We start from the raw sequence: 24,150 nt of genomic DNA, 5'->3' as shown, positions 1-24,150 counted from the left end.
GTCGTTGAGCTGTGGGGAGGAATCTGTAGTACATGAAGGAAACAGAAAAGTCGGTTTCCAAGATCACTTGTTGACTTGTTGAGTACAAAGAACATGTCAACATCTTGACACACACAATTATTTCTTTACCTTTCCTAGTTGATGAAAGTTGATGACATGGTTATACAAAATGCAAACAAGGAAGTCTCTCGAAAATGGAACAAAAGGATGCATGCTGTATAAAAGACGTTAATACCTCGCTGCCTATGTCTGCACGTAGTGCTCCAAGACGTGTGGACGTGGGAGTCGGAGCAGAGATTCTTACTGCATGAACAATCTGGGCCGGCGGCTGGTGGACAGGGAGTGCAGTGAATACCAGAGAGTGGTTACTGAACCGTGCAACGACCAGCCGTGCCCCAAGTGGACCTTCAGTGAATGGAGTGAGGTGAGCACCGACACACACCTGTGCATGCAAAATTAGTTGTGTACACGCACACAGGCACGCAAGGACGCACACATACAAACAAGCCATGCAACTGGAAAGTCTAAAAAGTAATGTTTCAGTCCCAAAAAAGGCGTAATTTCTTGAACGTTCACCTTGTGCAATAAAACTTGCCTTAAGCACAGCCACATATAAAAAGAAACTAATAATGAAGTCATGCGTGTATATACAGTATCATGTAATATAGTCCAGGAGTTCAACCGCATCCCCATAAAATATAATGCATTTTTCAAGCTTCCCTCAGCCAAGTTATTTGAAGTTCTGCTATAAATCCTTCGTTTATAAGCATACATTTAGAGTCAGAGATGTTTCTCTATGATCGCTTTTTAGGCTTCTAAGCCTGTTTTTAATATTTGCAGTATTTCAAATGACCTAAACACAGAATTAAGATGGGGAAGTGGGTGTTCTGTCTAATGTGGGACTACATCGTGTTAAAAGTCTTCCACTGTATGGACAGTTTAGTTTTTTTGTCTTGATTCTGCTTGACAGTGCCTGGTGACTTGTGGGAAAGGGATGAGGCACCGCCAAGTGACCTGCAGCCTGGCAGCCGGCGAGGAGAAGCTAAGCGAGCACTTGTGCGACTCCTCCAGCAAACCTCCCGCTGTGGGGAGCTGTGAGCTGCCTGAGTGTGCATCCTGGCAGGTTGGCGTCTGGGGAGCGGTGAGTTGTGCAGACACACGCACACACACACACACACACACACACACACACACACACACACACACACACACACACACACACACACACACACACACACACACACACACACACACACACACACACACACACACACACAGACCAAGATGGCGGTACGATGGCTTGATGTTGTGTCTGACTGAGAAAATGGGTTTCATGTGTGGCGGTAGTCTCAGACTTTGACTTGTCTCCCATATTGCACGTGTGTTTGACCACATGCACAAACATGCACGCACGCACACACTCACACAGGCCGAGAATGGGGTGTGTATGGATGACAGTGTATATTTCTAGCTTGCGTGCGTGCGTGCGTGCGTGCGTGCGTAACCTGATAACCCGCTGAGTTTTGGTGGAGTGTGCTCTCTGTGACTCCAGCTGCCATTTCCTCTGTGGCACTTTCACTTTGCCCTCATATCCTCTTAGACTAAACCCGACCTGCAGTGCACGCACAGACACACACACACACACACACACACACACACACACACACACACACACACACACACACACACACACACACACACACACACACACACACACACACACACACCTTTCTCTGTAATCCCATTTCTAGGTTTATGGTTAGATTTTGCACTGTTATGGTTTGGCAAAAACAAAAAGGACATATGAATGGATGTCTTTGGCTATTCATAGTGAAGTTTTCACATATTAATTCCATCCCACATGTGTTTGCATGAAGCCAAACAGTTGTATCTGCAGAGCTGGAATATACCGCCTGTGTGATTATAATTTGCTGCTCAAATAAACCTATCCCATTGCACTTCCTCTGCTCTCATGTTGTGCCTAATCGTGACTGGATGGCCTCTGTGTGTGAGCGAGGAACTGGGTAAAGGGTCGAGTTGAGACTGTGTGTGTGTGTGTGTGTGTGTGTGTGTGTGTGTGTGTGTGTGTGTGTGTGTGTGTGTGTGTGTGTGTGTGTGTGTGTGTGTGTGTCAGGGTCTTAACCAGGCTTTGCTGAGCTGGACCTTGACTGAGGCCCCGTCTAACATATCAACCTTGACATACTTAGATAGAGTTTGAGATAGCTTGCGGTTGACTGGCCATCTCTCTCCCTGTGTCTGTGTGTATGTATGTGTGTAATTTTGTCTTTCAGTGTGCGGTGACCTGTGGGCACGGTTACCAGATGAGAGCTGTGAGGTGTGTGTCAGGGGACTACGGCAACACGGTGGATGACCGGGAGTGCAACGCTGCAGTGAGGCCCAGAGACAGTCAGGTGAACTGATAAATAAATACAATCAAAAGCATGTGGACTCCTCACACACCGCAAACGGCTGACATTTCTAAATGCTTCACATTCAAGGGTTGTACTTAATTGTTTTTCACTTGGGGGTAAATAGATGAAATGCAAGTCGTAAAAGATCAACAACAATAAATGCTATATATATCATTGAATACAGATGCCATATGCATCATATGAGTAAAGAAAACATCGTAAAGATGCTTAATTAAGGCTCATTAAAACTGTTTCAGAAAAGTTCTAACAACCTGTGATGTACACTTAACAAGCAGTATATTGTTTTTAATAAGTCTCCCTGTTTTTATGTTGTAATACATAAGCCTATTTTAAAGCTCTGAAATAATGAATCGAAATGAAAGAAGTGATGATTATTAATGTAAATCCTGCAAACAGATATGCCAGATTTAGATAAGTAATGAATTTAAGCCCCAAAGCGTCCAACTTTCAGCAGCATGCCACCATTTATGGCTAAAAAAAGAGCTGTAAACATAACATCTGTCTGTCATCACCTGAGTAAACATTCGGTGTTTAACTATCTAACAGACACAGAGTCACAATAGCTTACATTTGGGGTCATGTGTTTCTTTTTCTCGAACTACAAATAAATACTAAAATGTGAGTCCCAATTTAATTTTTCTTCTCATTTGCTCTGGTTTGGTCGCCACCAAGCCTCAAAAGAAATGTCCGACCTTTTAGCTGCGCCACTGTGGTCACTCAACACTCGTTTACATGTTTCTGTGAACTCTTCCAGTAGAAAAAACCCCAGCTCTGTGCTTCCCACTTTAAAACTCATTAAATGAAGTACTCAGATGATCAAAAGACAACTTAGATGTATTTGTGCAGTGTTTGATATCACTGATGTTCCTCGGTGGGTTGTGAGCTTGATATTTGGGACCTGGAACTTAATTCATCAATCTCGGAAGCTATTTTTACTTCTGACTCTTGCATATTGTAATACATGTGGATGGACTAAACTGCATTTGTTTTATTTGTTCAGTCAGTGTGTTCTTTATCTGAACTACGGTGACATGCAAAATTCAGTTCAGCATCATTTTCCAGGTGTTTTGAGATTTCAAGTCCTTTCAAATGTGTAAGTGTCTTGCCTTGCTTCGACCTCGAGCAAACGTCAAGGTGGATACGAGCTACATCTCTGCAGCCTGTGTGACTGGACTTGAATTCAATGGCAGGGGTAATCTCTCTTTCACTGAAACAATCCAGGGATATAAAATTATTCTCAATGCAATTTGCTTTCCAGACCAGAACTATCGACATTTAATATTCATAAGTGCAGTGCATTTTAGGACTCAAGAAACACCACTCCCTTAAAGCCAGAATGTGCAGGCAGGATTCTTGTGTCAGTATTTGGACACTCATCATCAATAACCACGGACATCCAGGAGAGGCACACACTTTTCAGTAGTGGAGCCATTAAAGAGACACTAATGGACCCTGAAGGCAGAGTTCATGACCTTTAAGTGTCCAGAAAGGTGAACTGTGTTTGCTTTTTAAATTAAGCTCATCTTGATATGAACTGACACTTTTTTTTTAAGGTTTAAAAGACTGGAATCCACACATGAGCCTCCACTTTAGTTTAGCTTGCTTGGTTCTATTTTCTTGTTACTTATTGAAGAACTGGTCATTCCACTGTGTACCAGTTAGTATCCAGGAGAGACTTTTCCCCATTGAATTCCACCACTTGCAGAATTTCCAACGTACCAACTGAAAGATCGTAACAGGACACAGTGTTTACATGTTTATGTTTACAGGACTGTGAAATGCCAGCGTGCCCATGGGCCTCTCCAGTACAAAGCACACCTCGTCCTGATAACTCCGCTCAGCTCCTGATACAGTGGAGATACGGCTCTTGGACTGCGGTAAGGAAACAAATCGGGTTCACTGGGTTCACGGGAGCATATTCCAAATGTTGTAATGGAACAAAATTATATGGTTTTAGTTAGATGATAAACAAACCTTTGGTTTTTCTATCTTTTTCGTGCCGACCGTAGCTCGAGGGGAAGTTATTTGCTGGGTTTTGCAATCAGACTTTGACAAAATAATGGAAATTCAGAATATTTATGTGTGTGTTCATTAGAAGGAAACCACACCCCAGTAATGCTGCTCCTGTAGCACACGTGTTTATACATTTCAGATAGACTTTTTTAACTTTTTTCATATCCCAACATTATTTGCACACTGTGATCCTCCTTGGCTTTGTTTCCTTTGCTCCACCCACCACCACCACCATTACACACACACACACACACACACACACGCGCGCGCACACACACACACACACACACACACACACGCAAACTCAGATATGTACACACACAGGCTCTAGTGTCTGGGCTGAGAGGCCTCCTTTATCGCTCTGATACTTTGCATTGTTGCTCGTGGCAAATGAAAACCAGATTCCATCTAAACACAAGTGTACGGTTTCTAAGATTGAACCCCGTCTGTCAATCTGAACGTCGGTGTAAGATCACATGTCAGAGGCCAGCGCCAGTGTGGTCTCACAGACAGATGCGCGCACACACACACACACACACACACACACACACACACACATAAACATGCATAGATTCCCCAGGCAGCGGATCTACCATCCTCTTCAGAATGTCATTGATATGAGAGGGATATTAACGTGTCTGTTTGAGCTGGAGCCACTTGATTGCATTAGGTATTCATCCCTTCAGAAATACTTACCAACATTTCCTCTTGAGACGTCAGCGCTGCACCTATAGAGTAGGTGAAAGATGATCTGTGAGGTATTTCAGGACAAGAGCGATGGTAGACAATAACCTAAATATATATTTATTTGTGACACCGGGCAAAGAAGCTACAATATATTGCTGTCATGAAAAAATGTGGCCTGCTCTGTTACAGCTTGAGAAAATAGGTCCGAGGATATGCCTGACATAAACACGTGTTGCCAGGAGGTATCACCCAGATGCAAAAAAGAAATCCTTTAAAAAAAAACAAAATAACAGGCAAGATACAACATCAACAAACTATATTTATGCTCTCTGAAGAAGAAGAGTCAAAAGTTGACAGGATCAGCATCTTCTCATTTAATTTAAAGTCTCCCATCTAACTTAAATGCACGTTTTTGGAACGTTGGTGAAATGGGATTACCCGACAAAGAAACACACACATAACACAGGAAAAACACACAAACTCCACAGCAGGGAGTCAAAGTCTCTTTTAAAAATGCGGAAAAAAAACTGTTCCAAAAAACTGTAAATAAAAATGGTCATGCATGCATTATGTTTCTGATGTGTTTACCCTTCTATTTCATTATCTTAGAAATAAAGAGGAACTCTTGCCTGGTTAGGAAACTATATATATGTGTGCTTGTGTGTGTCTCCATGTGCATTTGTACTCTCAGTCATTCAGCACAATACTGTAATGATATTTGCACTATTTATTTAATCGTTTGGTAAAAGACACTCCCAGTGATTTATTCCAGTTCTGCTTGTGTGTTCATGCTCCCCAGTGCTCGGTGTCCTGTGGAAAAGGGAAGCGGGCACGTTACGTCAGCTGCAGGGATGCCCAGGGGGGCGTGGCCGACGAATCGTACTGCGCCCATCTGCCCCGGCCCCCGGAGTATTCTGCCTGCTTCAGCCCCTGTGGCCAGTGGCATGCCAGAGAGTGGTCTCCTGTGAGTAAAACAAACAACTGAGTCCAACCTGTGCAAATGTTCTTCTCTGTGATGATTCATAGTCGCTCCGCTCAACACTTCAATCACTCTGGACGCCGCCGCTACGATCCTGGACTGTTAAATCTTGATGTAGTTTCATTCAAAATAGATGCCAGTGCAATGTGGGGGAGCAGGTGGAGAATTACATTGATTTGATTTTTTTAGTTTTTCATGGGAATAAAATATAAAAGAACAAATGAAATGAAAATCTCCGGAGGCAAATGTTCATTAAGTTGATAAGTTGATTTCTGCTCTTGTATCAATTCGACCAGACTCCTGGGGATTTTCATTACAAAGCTTCACATCTTGAAACAATATATGAGAAAGCAAATGTGGAGATGATTTAGGACTTGAAATATGTATTAGAGAAATGAATGAGAGGATTCTTGAGATGAGAGTATTGCAAAGAATATGGGATTTAGGTTCATACATGTGCTTTAGGGCTGCAAAACGGAATTCTTTCTGTCGCACAATCTGCAAACTATTTTAAAATGTTTAGTTGCACGTGTGTTTCGCCTAAACCTGGACTTGTCCGTGTCTTGCTCCAGTGTTCAGTGACGTGCGGCATGGGAAGAACCACCAGACAGGTGGTCTGTTCCAACTACCATCAGACGGTGGACCAGTCTCTGTGCGACCCAGAGGAGAGACCCGCGACGGAGCAGGAGTGTACAGCTGCACCCTGCTCTTCTGTTCACCACCGCCAGCGCATCAACGACCAGCCCTACGGGTACCCACAAGACCCCGGGCATCATCCTGGGCACAGCAGCTGGAATGTGCCGTCAGCGGACAACCAGTGGAGGACCGGACCCTGGGGCGCAGTATGTTGACCATGTGATTTTGGAAGAAATAGGATTGTTGAATCAGCACTCGGGCATGCACTGTGCAGGCCATACATGCAGCAGATGTTTGCAAAGGCATGCCTGTGTGTTTGTGCGTAAGAACACTATTGTGAACATAGAGTGGAATGTCGCAGAGAAAAAGGTGATCTTTCAAACTGACTTCAACCAAACACACAGATTATCGTTCGTATTCGGCTTGAAGATAAAGTCTGTGTCTATTAAGGCACAGAATCTATTGCCAATCTTTGTCTAACGTCTGGAGAGCTTAAGGCTCTTATAGATTTTGGACATTTACCAGGTTAGTTCAAGGAGAAGATGTTTGCTATTTATCTCTTACACAACGTCATTGTATAACGTAGTCTGGTATGTTTACACTGGATACATTATGTGGAAGTGAAATGTTTCATGGATTCTGCATTGCAGCATTAGTGGCTCACATGCTTTCTGATTTGGCATCAATCCTCTCAAAATTAGGTGTGTGAAGCACACATTGACTGTGAAGTGCATACAAATGACTTGTTAGTAGAGGAGTGTGTGGTGGTTTAGTAGTTAGCATTGTTGTGGGTTGTGGGTTCAAATCTGTGCCCAGCCATTGTATGTGGAATTTGCATTTTCTTCATCTGTGTCGTGACTCTGCTTTCCTCCCACAGTCCAAAAACATAGATGTTATTTTCGGGGGTTTTAGTCGGTCTATGACTAAGCTCATCAATTAAAATGATAAATTTTCAGTGAAATTCTCAAATATCAATAATATTGAAACTTTATCAGACATTTTAAAAGTCAGTATTTTAAGTTCAACAACATATTTTGTTGTTTTGTGTGGTCGGGTCGCATACGGCTGGAAGCAGTGCTGCTCGCACTGGACTCATGCTGTGTTGTCCTCCCTCGTACACAGAAAGCACTCCATGTTCTCACTCCCATTGACAGTGGAGATGTGGCAGATTAATTGGATGCAGAGTGTACTTCCTGCTCGGGTCAAGCCGGCGTAGGTCAGCTGTTGAAGTCCTCCTCCACTGACAGATTTAGAGTTGTTTGCCAGATAATTTTAGGTTTAGTGATGATGAGACTCATGCGTATCATACCGAGAGTACATATTTGCATGATTGACAAATGTTCACTTCCTCATGGTTTCTAAATATTTGAAAGACCAGCTTTTCCTCATTATGACTATAAAACCAAAGCAGAAATCCTTAGTGCTTGTATTCTGGGGACAAAAAGTACATAGGCTTAACACTTCAGCAAAAGATTGATTCACCAAAAAGAATCTCTCCGTAAAGACCACCGCCTCCTGTGTGTGCTCTGCAGTGCTCCAGTACCTGTGCAGGGGGCTTCCAGAGGAGGGTGGTGGTCTGTCAAGATGGGGATGGCCGCAGTAACAGCTACTGCGATGAGAGGGTCAAGCCCGCTGAGTCCAAGAGCTGTGACTCCGGGCCGTGTCCGCTGTGGAACTACGGCGTCTGGGGAGAGGTGAGGATATATCTGGAGCTCAGATGGCATTTATTTAAAATCGCACTCCTTGTGTTTTTTGCCTTCATCTTCTGCTTTGTCTCCTTTGTTGTCTTTCTCTGAGCTACTCACAAAAAAATATGAGGAAATATGCACATTTGTGACAACAGTCCCTCCAAATAACATTGAGGAGGGTTTTTTTTTTTCGTTTGTGATAAAAATATTGCAAGAGTATCACACAAGCTTCTGTTGAAATTTGCGTTAAAATGCACTGAAATGTTTGGATCGTCTGGAGACTCTGTTTACATTTTGTATGCAGACTCTCTGCAAACTCATCTTTCTCCTCGCCGTTCTCCTCAGTGTACCCAAACCTGCGGCGGAGGAAGGAGGACTCGCTTGGTGGTGTGCCAAAGGCCCAACGGACAACGACTCAATGACTACAACTGCGACGTCCTGGACAAGCCCCCGGACATGGAGCAGTGCAACCTGCAGCCCTGCCCGGGCTCTGCCTCCTGGCACCGCCGACCGTGGAAGCCGGTACGATAGAACTAAACCGCCCTCCTCCAACACTTACCTTCCGCACTCAGGGTGCGTCACTGTGAGTAGACGTGGTGCGTGCTAAGGCGACTTCAGACCTGCGGGTTCTGAGTGTGTTTCAAGCCTGACAATGGTGGGAGATTGTGCAGTGAAGGCGGGGGTGCATCGAGGTGACTTCGCCAGCTTTAGCCCACCCAGATGAGCCCTGCAGTGGCATGGTGCTGATTCAAATAAAAAAAAAAAGAAAAAAGAAAAGGAAAAAGTACACAAAAACAATGCTGCTCCACTTAGGGAATCATCAGAAACACATGCGTCCTATTTGGAGCCAAGACTCCAGATTGAAACCTATAAATCAGGACAGTGCTCACCAACATTGCCATATATTTGTAGGGGGCATATCTCCAGAAAATATTTATTTCATATATGAGGCGTGAAGTAAGTGTTTGTTGTTATTGCTATCTTCAGCCTGTATCCGAAGTACACAAGTGTATATTTGTGTATAAGAGTTAATTTTATTACCTTTATTGAACAGAAACACATGACTGTCGGTGTATTTTGTATTTGTGTCTTTGTACAGTATGATTTTATTTTTTAACTAGTTAGGGGGTTGTTTTTATTTTTGTTATTGAATATTTAATATTTTTTGCTGGTGCTCTCTCGGTCAGACCTCTCATCTCTCTCTCTATGAGTAAATGCAATTTGTACAGAGGAAAATATTTTCAAGATATGTTTCACGCTCTATTTTTTTTAAAGTGTGCTGTAGAAAGGGTTTATCTCTGTTATGTTCAAACACCTGAAACATCGACACTATCACAGCTGGAAAGAAAACAGTGCAACAACAGAAAAAAGAGATTAAACAGAAGTGCCTTGTAAAGCAAATCTAATCAGAATAATGAGCTTTGTAATCATAATTTTCTCTTGATAGATAGATAGATAGATAGATAGATAGATAGATAGATAGATAGATAGATAGATAGATAGATAGATAGATAGATAGATAGATAGGTTTTATTAATATTGTGCATTACAAAGACATGTCTTGACAAAATAAAAATTAAGGGCACTTTAGACTTTGTCATAATCTCATATTTGTGGGGGGGGGGGTCTCTTTAAGTTTTCATCGAACCACAAAAATGCAACAACTTAAAGATCCATTATAAATTAATTCTAGGTGCTACTTTACCATAATAAGGTGCTATTAATCACAATGAGGTGCTGTTCAGTGAGACGACATTATTGCCATTGTGTAATTTCCAAGCTAAGAATAAACATATTTATTTTGTTGTGGGAAGTGAGCATGCGATCAGCTTATTGAAACTTTCAGTAAGAGGCATCACCTTTCTGCATTTTACTTTTTTTTTTTTACATTTGAATTTTTCCAGCTTCCATCATTGTCTATAAAAACAAGCCTAAGCACACAGATACCTCCGCTTTATTACTCAACTGTTGCTATTTTGACTTTCTTCCTTTCGCCATGTTTTGTCTCTGAAGGATTTTTTTTTTTTAATCTTCAATAGAATCTTATTTATTTGTTTACAATAGATTGATAATTGTTGCAGCTTTAATATTTGTTTAGGCTGGTGTAACACTCTGCTTGAATTACATGTCATTTTTACACTCACGCTTGAACATTTCTGGTTTGAGCCTCTAGTTTTGCTGTGAATTTTACCCCCACAGTGCAACACTCAGATGGGAAACTTTAGCCATCTGGATATGACTCAGCAAAAATAAATACATGTCCATTACCTGACTTTGAGTAAAAATAGTTCTTATTCTTTCCTGAAGGTAATCAGTGTTTAGCTTTAGCTTTTAGTGCTATAACCAGTTTTGGGGAGGAACACAATAGTAATTTCTATTACTATTTTGAAATTTATTATGCTGTTACAAATACAGGAGCTTTCCATGTGCCTGTTCTTGATCTTTGATGTAGAGCAGGGGTGTCAAATATAAGGCCTGTGAGCCAAAACCGGTCTACAAGAGGCTCCAATCTGTCCCGTCAAACCACCCAGCAAATTGTAGAAAATTAAAAGAAAACATTGATATTTAACACATTTCTTAAGAGGAGCAGACACAATGCAACACTGAGACATAAACTGAGATATCTTCATGAAAGCAAGCTACCTTGTCGCTCAAAGCCATGCTGTCAGATTGAGTTTGTAATAACCTTTTCAACTCAACAGCTAAGGGAGAAGATTTGGGGGGTTTTCACCAACGGGTATCATTAAAATGACAATTTTTGGTAGTAATTTTTCGGTTATGTAAGCATACAGACATTTTCATCATATATGCTTTGCACCACAACAATCTTTAAATTCAAAGGATAATACAGCACCATGTTACTTGTGCGGCCCACTTAAGATGGAATTGGACTGTTTGTGGCTCCTCAACTAAGATGTATTTGACACCCCTGTTGTAGAGCTTATAAGAGTTACAGTATCTGTATGTTAAATTCTCAGCAGGTGTTAAGCCAGGTTAAAATAAAGTGTGTGCAAAGCGTGTGTGAATGGTCATAAACAATATATGAAGGGAGATATTGGATCGGAGGTTCGGAGATACTGCAGTTGATCAGTTTAGCTTGACCCAACCTAACAACCTATGAGTGTAAGCGTGGAGCTCCAGTGTGATTGTGACCTTTGTCTCTGCCTCTTGGACATTGTGTATTACTAGATTTACTCACCAGATTCAGGGTCCTTAAAAACCCTTTGAAAATCTGACATGTAAGCAAATAGACATTTTTTTTTGTAGATCAAGGTAAAGTTACTCTTGACGCATTTTTCAGGTGAAGTGTTGCAGCAAGCTCCATGTTCCTGTCGGTATCCTCTCTAGTCAGATTGTCTCCAGTCTCTCTCTGTGTGTTTGCGCCTCTCTCTCCCTTTATGGTGTGTGTGTGCGTGTGTGTGTGCGTGTGTGTGAAGACTTCCACTACAACCAAGACTCCTCAGCCGTGGCAGTTTCACTACCGCCCCCACCCTCTTCTTTTTTATTTGTTATTTAACCCTGTGGTGCAAAGTTGGACAAACTCAAGAAAACTCATGTCTTTTTCTTTTTCTTTTTTGCATATTTTGGTTCATTGTTGTTCTTTTTTTGTTATTTATTTCATTCACGTGCAAAAAAAACAACAAAAACAATAATATGTTAAATTAGCATTTTTTTCAACTGTAAAGATTATTAAAGAAACATAACTGTGACATTTGTGTTGTTTCTCAGTGCAATATATTCAAGACAGAGTACAGCAGTCGATCTTTGACCTGCTTCAGTTGTTACTTTGGGCTCTGAAGGAATAAAATGTAATTTAGAATAGCACGTAACACATAGGGGAAAAAAATTACTTTGTGCAAAATGATAAAATGTAATGTAGTAACTTAGTTATAAAACTTATGGATAAAATACACTAACAATACAGGTTGGGGAACAGTAAACACATCGTAGAAGACTTGATTCATTGGTCGTTAAGGGGTACTTTAGTGTTTGACCCCTGATTGACTTTTTCAGTAATCTGTATAATAATTCAGTCTTCGGGGGCACACTTATATTCTGCTCCTTTAGTATCCGTGGAGCTGCACATACCCTTGCGTAATGTAGCATAAAAAAAACACTGCAGGCCTTTTCCTTTTATGTGTTTTAACGTTTTATTTGGTTATCTCCCTGGAGAAAGAATACACAGTCGTCCAAATCAAACTTTGGCGCTGGGTGGCATTGCACATCTGTTTACCATTGTATTAATGGAGCCCTCTGTGATGCATTTGGCAGCAGGCGGACTGAGTATTACTTTTACTACAGCAATAATTGGTATTAATTCATGCTGGCTTGATGGTTAGCTGAGCAGATCCAAAAGAGGACAAGCTGAAAGGCCCTGGGATTTTACAATATGTAACAATCTGCAGTATGTGAAAATCTGCATCTACGAGGTAGTACTAGAAACACAGTTTTCAAATAATGTGAACAAAAAAAAAAAATCAAGTGAATGCTTCACTACAGACACTAAAGTACTTTAAACAACATAGGCCACACCAGATCGGATAAATATGTTTAGTAATTTAAATACAGCACAGCTTCGATCCAAATGGTTGAAGTGGTTGTGAAATATCAGCTGCGCAGCAGAGCCTTTCACTTTGACAGTAGAAAATAAAGTAAATCTTCACAACATTTATTAGGGTCTTAGGTTTTATTGTTGCGTCATAACATTTATTGCTTGACGTGCTACTGAGACATTTTATCTGATGTCTCACACAAACCGAAACAGATCACATTTTCAGATTTTATGGCATGAAATCTCAATTGTCAACTTTAATTGGACATTTCACTGAAACTAAACAACTTGTTTCAAAACAGTCCATCCAGTCTCACCTTCAATACGAATGTATTACTACACTTCTATATAACTTAAATTATCTGCTTTTTTGTACCATTAAAAAGTCCCTTATGTCATTTTATCTTTCTGATTCATTAAATCAAAACTTGTCATGTCCCAGTGAAAAGTGAAGATGTTTCAGAGCTGATGCTATTTCAGAGGCCAGATAAGGAAAACATAATCTGGAGTTCTTTATTTCATTACATAATATTGTCAAAATACATCCCATGCCTTAAATAAGTTGTCTTACCTTTTTACGTCTTACCTGCTTATGGCCTCCAGTAAACCTTTTTCTGCACACCTTCAGTATCACATCAGCGTGCATCTGGAGCTCCGAATGGGAAACTACCTCTTTAATGTTGTTTCTTTTTTCATTTTCATTACTATTGTGTATCATAAAAGTTAATGTCAACTCAATCTACTCTCAAACTTCATTATATGTCACATTTAAGCGACATGAATGAAAATAAACCGAAAGATATCGTAAAATCACACAAACTTTACAATTTTTGTTGAATGACAACATTCCTATATTATAGCATTCATCACAAGTGAGCACTTAAACAAACCAAATCATTCTTTTCGTGAGTTTGTTTTTAATATCCGGTGAGGTCTTCACATCAGGTGACTTCTGATCTTGCAAGTGACGGCGATGTTAATTTTCCACATACGTGCAATCAGAACACATTTGTCACATACAAATAAGAAGGACACAAAACAATTACCACTTTTATTGCACAAATGAAGGACTGCAGACACAGTTTAACCTAAACTATCAGGAATGTAAATATCATTAACTAATGGTAATTGCTTCAAAAGCAACGTCAATGTGAGCTGTGAGGAAGCACCGACAATACGGCCGTGTTTGATAAATTGTCAACTGAGGCACCATTTTAGTAATTTATGCCTGTTTGTTGCTAACCAAAACATACCATTTCCTGTGGAGTGTGGGTTTCCCATGGAGGGGGGGGTCACAGCCGAGCGTCTGCGAGCTAATCACGCTGCTTCAAATGAAATCCACATGTACAACATTGACATACTTGACTCTGGCCTGAGGGCATCAGGCACAAACCCTCTCCAAACCTGTCACCTCGGGGTCAGTCGCTTGTGACATCATTGGACCTGCGTTTCCTGATCCTGCCCATATGCCACCCGAGTGTGTGTGTGTGTGTGTGTGTGTGTGTGTGTGTGTGTGTGTGTGTGTGTGTGTGTGTGTGTGCATGCGCGTGTGTTAACAATTGGAGCCGTCAGCGGAGGGTCCCTGCTCAGTGCTCCTGAGGGTGGCTCTCAGGCCTTTAATTTAACTCTGAGCTGGTAGATTGTGTTTCATTTCGGCATTTGAAAGAAAGCAAAACAGTCCCGTTGATGATTTTCTAGTTAAAAGTCAAGGCACTGCGGCCTGCAGGTTCACACAAACCATTAGGACTTGGGAGGAAAACCAGATGCAGTGAGATTTTATCTGCAAGATTTCAAATGTTTGGCTTTTTACCTCTGGATGGAATTTCCTTTTATATAAAGCATGTTGATGACAGAAAAGTAACATATTCCACTCTGTGATTAAGGTTGATTCATTAATAATTCAGGTTGAAGAAACCTTCAAGAATGTTGGATGAAACCCACCAGGATGCATAAACCTCGAGTCTTCACTCTGACGAGTTTGTGCTGTGAAAATAAATGAAGAAGCCTGTCGAGAAGTGACGGTTCTTTGTGCATGTGTCCAGTTGAGAAGAGGTGCAGCAACACAAAATGAGAAGAGACAAGGCATTAAAGTCTGGAAGCATTTAACTTGGTCGAGCCCAGTCACCCATCAGATGACAGGGAACGTGACCTCAATTTGACACAGGTAGTGAGCGTCTGCTTTAACTCAGAACAAAATAAGGACTGTAAAGTGTCTTAAAGCCTCTAGGAGTCGCTTTGTCTTCCCACACGGCGCTCCCACCTCAGACTTAATGGGGCCAGGTCCTGTTTGGGCCTGTCGATGTTATCAAGTTGATGGAGTGAAATGGAGTTTATTGCAGCGTTTCCGCCTCCCGTAATAGTAGACAGTGATAAATTTTGTAATTTTAGCCCACTTCAACAAGGAGCTGAGAGTCCTTTACTTTAACTGGAAAACCTAAAGCTACTGAACAGAAATGTTTAACCCTCTGTGTCAGAGTACTTTCTATCAGAGATTAACTGTACTCACGCTGTTTGTCTCTATGTGTGTGTGTACTGTATGTCCCATGTGACGTAGCTACCTGCCAGGTCTGTTTCTACTTGTTCTCCACCTCTTCTCAGTCAGCTATGGCCACTGGCCCACAGATGTAAGAACATTCCCGTATGTCAAATGGAGCCGACTGCAGGATTTGTCAAAGTTATTACCACATTCCCTGAGAAACTATACATGTGTATCGAATGTCGTGGAGATACTTGTTATGGTTTGTTTGAATTTACCCTCACCGGTCTTTTGGCTTCTCTTCATTAATGGCTTAATTTTTCCTCGGAGGGAGGCAACATCTTTTTTCACGGCTTGGAAGCATCCATGGACTTGACTTAGAACAGAGCTACAAAAAAGCACAACAAGGTTGAGAAAGACGTTTGCACTGGGAGATATTGAAGGGATGTATAAACACTCTTAATAAACAATGCTATCTGCATGTGAAAATCTCCAATCTCCAATGTCACCTTGATTAAAAAATAAAAGTGCAGGAAAATAGCACTCATCCTCTTGCATCTGTGCTTTGGAACTTCCCCCCCCCTCTCTTGTAAACACAAAAGCAAGGTCAAGATCGTCTCCTTCTCTCAACTTTTCCATACGTCTCCCATCACAAGCTGTGGCAGGCCGGCTGCTTTGACAGATTAGAAAAGCAGCTGTGTAGCATTTAGCAGGAAGAGGGAGTTCGACTTGGAAGCCGCATGTCAAAGGTCACTATTTTATCACTTTACAACTGGTCTGCTGTTTGTATTTTTTCAGGTTCTCTCATATAGACGTTGCAAGGCACAGTAATGTGTCCTGCTTTCCTTCATTTTCTCCATCATTTCATACTTGTTGGATGGTTGAGCACAGTTGTGGGAAACTAGTCTTGGTGAAATGTTTAAATGTTGGAGGGGGGGGGACTCATCTGTTTTGTCATTTCATTTCCACTCATGGTTACTTGTGCCTTTTCTGAGTGGTGTTGACTTAAAAAGGAAACGGTGCAGGAGACCGTGTATGTGCCTACTCAACAAGGTGTTTATTTAACTCTTCAGAGATGGCAAACTCACACTGAGCCGTGGAGCACAGTGCGTGCTGCTCAGCTTTAAACTGATTTGAGTTTCTCTGCGGCTCTTGCGGCTGACAGTTTGTCAAAAACCGCTCGGACGGAGACAGGAAATCATTTCCACGTCGTACAATCAAGTGCACCCTGGCACAAATAACACGGCAAAAATCAACTTGTCACTTTTGACTTCCATCACTGCCTTCGGTTATACATCTGTTGACTTCTTCATATGTTCCTCATCCTATAGGATCAAGGGACAGAATTAGTTTTAGATCAAGCGCAATGAGTTCAACATGTAAACGTTGGGATTTCGCCCTGTTCCTGGGTGGGTATTTTGGCCCGATGGATAAAAGATCTATGACTCTTGACGTTCTTCTGCCCCATGACTCCGCTCTTACCAGCTGTTCCCATGTTGATAGCATGTGTTGTTTTGACTTCTGTCTTCAAAAGCCTCTTCGCGCAACAAGACCCTGAAGAGAAAAACCCAAACAGTCTCTCACGCCATATCTTCTTATCTCTACACCAGAGAACTCCACGGCACTCAGCATTAATTAAAAAAACAAAAACAAAACAAAACACACAACTTTATCTCAAAGTGCATTGTGTTCCTCGTTGTGTCAGCGAAAGGTTTCCTGTTATAATACAGACAAATTAGGACTTGAATGAACACGGTTGACCAGGCAGAGCTGACACATTTGGTGAAAGATACTGTATCTCACAGTCTTTGACAACATGTCGCTCGGGGTATAATTCTGCACCCTCCTCCTGCAGACTGCTCTTGCAAGTTGGCTCTTGCTCCGGGGTCAACACGGAGCTCCTTTGAAGACTCTTTGTGACTACGGTTACCATATGCTTGGCATTACCATCCTGCCGCATTGCAAGCGTGCTGCAATGTGACTGGAATCTGACCTTGATGGTCACATTGAGTGATATAAGCTCACTCAGAAACTCTAATTATCATCAATACACAGTGCAATAATGTTTTCTTTTAATGTGTTTTTATGATGTGCAGAATTAAGCTGAAACTCTTGTCATGTTTTCACGTTTCCCTATTGGCTTACCTGCTGTGAGGAAAGCAGTGGGTGGGGTCGTCCCGTGGTGGCCGCCTGTCAGTCCTAGAAAAAGACATTGTTGCACAATAAACCAGATCTGATATCGGCGCGATTATCTGGTTAGACTTTTTATGTAAGAAATCTGCTTGTATGAAATCACATACTCCCTCAAAAATCTGCTTCCAAAACTCTCTGGGACGTTTCATGGTTCTTTAACACAAATAAAATGGCATGAATTAGCTCTGTATGGTTTAACACTCAATTATGTGATTTGTTCCAGAACTGTGAAACGTCATCAGATCCAGTAAGCAGCTTTGGAGCCGCTAAGCAGTGTGATTTGGAGTTTGTTTCGTGTGGCTTTAAGTGCCAATTATGTCCTTCAGTGGAGAAAAAAGTTTTGATTTTCATGGAGAGAAAAAAAAAAGTTTCACAAAAGCTGCTTTTCTTGGCTGGTTTTCAGCTGTCAACTTTAAGCGATTGAGTCATTCCTTTTTTTAAAGTAATCCACATTATGCTCAGATGAACCTCTGTGGATTATACTGGATTTAACCCACCTAATCATGTGAAATTAATTGCAGGGACAACGTGGGAGGGCAAATGTGTCCCAGCAAGTGCTTCATTTACCATGTGACCCATTGATTTATGTGTTTTTCTCAAGGACTTTTTTATTGTCTTTTATGTCAAAGGGACCCCTGAACAGTTGTCCAACGCTCTCAGTATAACCCACTGAATAATAAGCGCCAGCATAAAAGCACAAGTTGCCATGAAAAAAAAAAATGCAATCTTAACACAGACTAAGCCTCTTGAATATCACCTTCCACTCAAGGGCATGCAAGGTTTTCTATGAAAATCTCACCCGGTACGTAAGCAGGAGCCACTACTTTTAGGTAAAGCAAAGCAGCGAGACAGTGAGTTGTCACAGTTGTAGCAGTGGAGCGATAAATAGAACAGTCCTACCTGAGTGGGTGCTGCTGAGTGAAGTAAGCCAGCTGTGGATGGGTGCAGTGCAGCAGATGTCCCTGAGTCCTTGCCCTCCTCTTGCTCCCAGAGGTGAAACTGTCCTCTGGTCCCACGCACCGTGCCAGCCCGCTGTGTGCTGTGTTACCGGCCCTGATTAACTAATGGCTGACAGATGAGGTTGGCAGGGTAGCAGGAGGAGCTCATCGCCATATAGTCTTTTTTTTTTTTTTTCTTTCTTTCTATCTTTCTCCCACCGGTTAAAAAATGCCGATACAGTTCAGCTGGGGGAGCACAGCTCGTATGGCTGCGATTTCCTTTCTTCCTCCTTTTTTTTCCCTCCCCTCTTTTTTTCCCCCTCCCTGCTTTTACAGCAGTGAGGAGGGGCTACCCCCCCCCCCCCCCTTCTCTGCCTCCCCCACTCTCTCCAACATGTTTGCTTGTCTCCGCTCTTGTCTGAGGTAGAGGGAGTTCAGTTATCTTTTTTTTTTTTTTTGAACGAGTGTGCCACAAGTATGTGAATCTGCCAGATTTCAGGATGAGTCTCTGGAGCTCCAACCTCGGCTTTGATGTTCTCCGTCAGCTGAGCCGCCCCTGTGTTTAAAATGCCTCTGTAATTACAACCTGTATGATGCATGTGTATGGAGTGTCATCCACAGCCTGCACCACACTTAGGAAGAAAAAGCAGGAGGTGGCTTTGTTTAAAGACCTCAAATAGTTGCTTAAAACATTGCAGTTTTTTTTTTTTGGTTTTGTTTTTTTAAATAGGCAAAGTATGCAGTTTCACTTTGAGAAACTGGGTTAAAAAATGTTTTAAAAAGTCCTCCTTCCATAGGTCTTCACAGTGGTATCATCAGCACCATTAGTTTGTGTGGGTGTTATGCAATATTCTGAGATCATAATTAGAGGACAATGCAATATTATGTTCATTATCTGGACTGGAAAATATGCTAAGACAAAAATGTAACTCTCCTCGTCTTGTGTATTTGATTCCAGCACCCCATTTTTGGAGTGGCTTTGTATAGGGGCGCTCAATCGTCAAGCAGAAATAGGCACTCTAATTGCTGTCTGGCCTCACGGGGACCGTAGTCTTTACAATTATTCCATCTACTATCTCAGGCCATCCTCACAGCTTTCATCGGGGTGTCTGATTTGTATTCATTCTGATTTTTTTTTCTTTCCTCTCTTCTTCATTGTCGAGCTTTCCTGAAGTATTCCTACGCTTCTTATTTATACCAGATTATTGTCTCACCATAACTCTCCATCTATGTTTTCCCTCTCCATGCTTTCAACTTGCTCCACAAACAAACTCCATTAGTGTGTTCACAGGGTGAATAACTGGCTGCGTTTCGTCCAGCTGGCCACAACTCTATGTTGGATAATGTTGTAAAGCAGACAGAAGGATGGAATAATGTAAAAGGCAGCCACAGTCACATTGATACGTTGGTACCTTTATAGCAATATGAACATTACAATAAGTCACAGAATGATGACCAGCTTCTTTAATCATAAATACAGTGAGATCACATTACACCCTAAAATCTCCAAGCAATTTCGTTTTCTTTAATTGATTTTAATTGACAGTGTTTAAACCATTCTAACATATCGTAAGAATATTAAGACAGTCAGTATTATTCAAAAAAGATGTAAAGAATTTTTAATATTTAAATAATAAAAACGATTCATGGGCCACATTCGGTTTGGACACTATAATATGTTCACTGATATGTTCTTCTTCCCTCCTTTAACCTACCCATCACCCTCCCTCTCTCCCTCTGCAGTGCTCAGTGAGCTGTGGTCGGGGGACCAAACAGCGGGAAATAGCCTGTGTTTATCAAAACCAAACCAAAATAGAGGAGGATCTCTGCAGTCATCTGCCACGACCCCGGACGGAGAAGGCCTGCCGGGCTCAGCGATGTCCCGGATGGAAAGCCAACAGGTGGCGCGAGGTATGTTTGTTCCCCGGACTCATATAATAGCGCAACATCTCAGGGGGAATAACGAAACCAGTGGCTGCGGCGAGCAGCTGAGACACGAGCACAAAGCCAAGAACCTCCCAGACGTTGCAGATGTAGGACATGTACACACAGAGCACCTGTCCAATCAAGCACTTTGTTTACTCTGATTGGAGAGTAATGTAGTGTCCTCAAGTTTAAACTAAGCATCGCTGACTGGATCTGTACAAGTGTTTATGCAGAGAACTTGCCATTTGTTGTTCAGATTTAATATGTTTAGGCCAAATCTTAAAAAGTGTGTGTAAAGCGAGTTTTATTCTGGCGCGGCTCTTCCCTGAAAGCTTTTTATCAGACCACACACTGACTCCATGCATACATAATGCACTATTTGAATGAAATAATAAACAAGAAGATTCAGAGGTGCAGCGGATTCAGCAGAGCTTGGTGTCACTTACAAATACATGCAGGATGTTAAGAATGAGTCATATCTTGAATCACACAGCGGGTTTATGTACTTATAACATGATAAACTGGCCACTTGTACATTAAAAGCCCAACTTTGGGTTTTACTCATCTGATTAGGTGTGTCAGCTAAGTATGGCTGCAGAGACCGATAGTTTTTCACACTCTGGGCGATCAGGGGGGGAAAGAAATCTGTCCAACTTTCAAAGTATAATTCAGAGCGATTCATGAGAACTCCAGTGCCTCCCTCCCCTCTGCAAGCCTCCTGCCACTCCCCACTCTTTGAGGGTGTCCTCCTCCCCGCTTCGTTCTTTGCTCGCTGGTGTCTGGAAGCAATCATCTTCCTCCACATACCACCAGCAACCATGAAATCCTCAACTAGAGCATAAAGACATGTTTTATATCTTAATATCCGTGCATGTGACAACTTTGAAACCTCAGCGCCCAGAGTTTGAGTTATTCCACAGCTACCCAGGCTCCTCAGTCACCTCCGCGGGGGGATGTAATGGGCAACATGTTAAAGGAGCTGGAGGAGGTCAGGGCTGCTGCCTGTTGAGAATTTGCTTTCCAAAAAAAAAAGAGAGAAAAGAAAAGAACTACTCTCTCCTCACGTAGCCAGTGAAAATAACAACTTTAATTCCAACCTTTTTATTCTAGTTCAGCTTCACATTTCTCACATGTGGCGTTCTGAATTATTTTCCTTTGCCATTGTAAACTCTGAATAAACAAAACATTTAAAATCAAAGCTACCAATCATCGGGGACATCTGCTATCACTGACGGTGTCCTTGTATCGCTGGACAATCCACAGATCATCCTGTCAATGTTTTCAGAGAGCGTCTTTCTTCTGCAGTTTCAAAGATGTCACTTTCAATGATCTTCTTTGGATCATTTAGAGTAAAACGTCTCTGGTGTGCTCATTTTTTTGGGGGGGGGGGTTTAAAGCAGTGCAAAGCCCAAAAATATTTCACGAAGGCTGAAAATGTAACCCAGAATTAAGAGCGAAGCTAAACATCCCGGGAAGTACGAAAACATTCTTGGACTGTTGGAGATGCAGAACCAACACATTGAAATAATCCTCTCATTTTCTCCTCTACTTCTCCCCACACTGTCTGATAGCACGTCTTCTCACAGAGTGAAGCAGTTTACATTGACGAGACTCACAGCAGGATCAATTTTATGTTTACTTGCTGTAGAACTTTCTGACTGTATGAAGCAGACGAGGCCTCGTGCTGTGCATTGAGGGCTTGCTTAAAGGAGTTACAGAGAAACAGGCCCGATCAGCTAAAGCCTTGCAGAGTGCTTCCTCAGTATGCAGGTATGCTTCTCGAAGCACATCAAAGAGATGTTTGAGATAGACCTTTGTGTGATCCCAGATATACGGCTTACGGAGAAGAAACAAACCTGCCTTGGGTTTATTAAGTGCATTGAGCAGATGCAGCAGAGCAGCAGAACTTTGATGCAGCAGACCAAACAAACGTTTGTTGGCCATCAAAGTCCATGAAACTTTTTGAAAGTAAATGCAGGTAATACTTTGAGCCTATGAACAACGAGACGAGTTCTCAAAGAGTGCAGACGTCTGCCAGAGACAATCCTCTATGATATGCAAATTTTCTCCCATCATCCTGTTTTGTAGCATATCCTGTCATACCTTCCAACTGTTAAGGTAACATCAAAAAAAGGTGCTTACTTAATACTATACAGTGATATAGAGTCAACGTATTGTTAGATTTTTCCATATTTTCTACTATGTGAATCAGTGAGGGTGGCAGAGTAGATTATTAACAGACCGCTACCTCACCTCAAAGACATTTACACTAACCGACTGGAAAAGGTCAGCCGTATTGTAAAAGAACTGCAGCAGCTCTTGGTAGTGGCTGTTGTTCTCGCTGTCATTCTGAATTACGTACAGATTCCAAAAACTGATTGACTCTTAATATATTCTTAGATTTTATCTTGTTCTTGAGCTGCTAACAATTTTTTTTTTTTTTTTTTACAATTTCAATACAGTTACGGCGGTTGAAAAGCAGTGTGAACCCTGAACAGGTCTCCACTCTGTCTAACTTAACCGAACATGCATGTTTCTCCAACTTTGGGAAAAAGATAAAGCATCCCGAAGAAACCACATACATATAAAATGCAAACCACACAAAGACCCAGGTCAGACTCAAAATTAAGAGGGGGGTATTTCTTGGACCGTCTTACAACCAACTATCATGAAGATTGTCATGACCTCCTCAGTTCATGTAGTAAAAAAAACAAAACATTACCATTAGCGATGGCTCAAATAGACTTTGCAGACTCAGTGAACTTGTTGTTTTTATGAGAACCTTGTTGCTTATAAATTGACATTTGTTTTAAACTGAACCCTTCTGCTGTTTCTTAAGTGTTCAAGCCAAAGACATAATAACCCCAATGACTTGATCGGGGTTATTAACTACGGATGGTTTCTTTCAGACATTTTACAACTGTTTTATCAGACTGAGTGAAATTCCTCCTGGCAAGAAAATTACATTTCATGTGTAAAATTAGTAAACCATCACCTGTGTGACTTAACTAAAGTCAATACGCCGTGAAATCAAGGTTCATACTCTCTGTTTTCACTCACCAGAAAATATAATAAAAGTCATTTTGTGAGCATGATTTTCCAGAGTATTGGTTTCCCTGAATGAAATGTGTGTTCTTTTTGTGCTTGTCAGTGTTCTGTGACCTGTGGAGTCGGAGTACAGAACCGAGATGTGTACTGCCGGCTAAAAGGGACCGGGCGAGTCAGAGAGGATCTGTGTTACACTCACGCTCGTCCTCCTATTGTCCGACCGTGCCAGACTGCAGAGTGCACGCATTACTCGTGGGTTGCCGGTGAATGGGAAGAAGTGAGTAGAGAGTCTCATTCATTTGCTTTCTTTCTTTCTTTATGGCACCGCATTTCCTTTTGTACGTGGCTTAGCGTGAAACAGATGTACAGATGTTTGACCAGCTTATTAAGGTTTTTATTGGCTGCGATCTCCGTTTCCTCTTTCTCTCTCTCTCTCTCTCTCTCTCTCTCTCTCTGCACCGTTAAACGGTTGACCTGCGGGTGCCCTTCATCTCCGGCGTCAGTCATGGTGGCTTAAGTGATAACCGTCGCTCGTCATATCGTACAGTATCAAACCTCCGAGAACTGGTGGCCCTCATTCCT

General features: G+C 41.8%; 1 protein-coding gene across 1 annotated transcript in view; it reads left to right on the top strand.

Moving 5' to 3' along the window:
• The window catches only part of LOC308136512 (A disintegrin and metalloproteinase with thrombospondin motifs 20), a 75,015-nt gene that overhangs the window by 42,284 nt on the left and 8,581 nt on the right, over nucleotides 1-24,150 (top strand). Inside the window, exons 21-30 of the mRNA XM_080504852.1 lie at nucleotides 260-424; nucleotides 971-1,141; nucleotides 2,292-2,411; nucleotides 4,202-4,309; nucleotides 5,932-6,096; nucleotides 6,684-6,953; nucleotides 8,280-8,441; nucleotides 8,781-8,957; nucleotides 20,338-20,505; nucleotides 23,672-23,845. Coding sequence (XP_080360978.1) covers nucleotides 260-424; nucleotides 971-1,141; nucleotides 2,292-2,411; nucleotides 4,202-4,309; nucleotides 5,932-6,096; nucleotides 6,684-6,953; nucleotides 8,280-8,441; nucleotides 8,781-8,957; nucleotides 20,338-20,505; nucleotides 23,672-23,845 — 1,680 coding nt within the window. The remainder of the gene's footprint in view (nucleotides 1-259; nucleotides 425-970; nucleotides 1,142-2,291; nucleotides 2,412-4,201; nucleotides 4,310-5,931; nucleotides 6,097-6,683; nucleotides 6,954-8,279; nucleotides 8,442-8,780; nucleotides 8,958-20,337; nucleotides 20,506-23,671; nucleotides 23,846-24,150) is intronic.

Source organism: Blennius ocellaris, assembly GCF_963422515.1.
Source record: "Blennius ocellaris genome assembly, chromosome: 11".
In the NCBI taxonomy this organism is placed as follows: domain Eukaryota; kingdom Metazoa; phylum Chordata; class Actinopteri; order Blenniiformes; family Blenniidae; genus Blennius; species Blennius ocellaris.
Note: the sequence above shows the minus strand (reverse complement) of the source record. Positions and strands in the feature narration are given on the sequence as shown.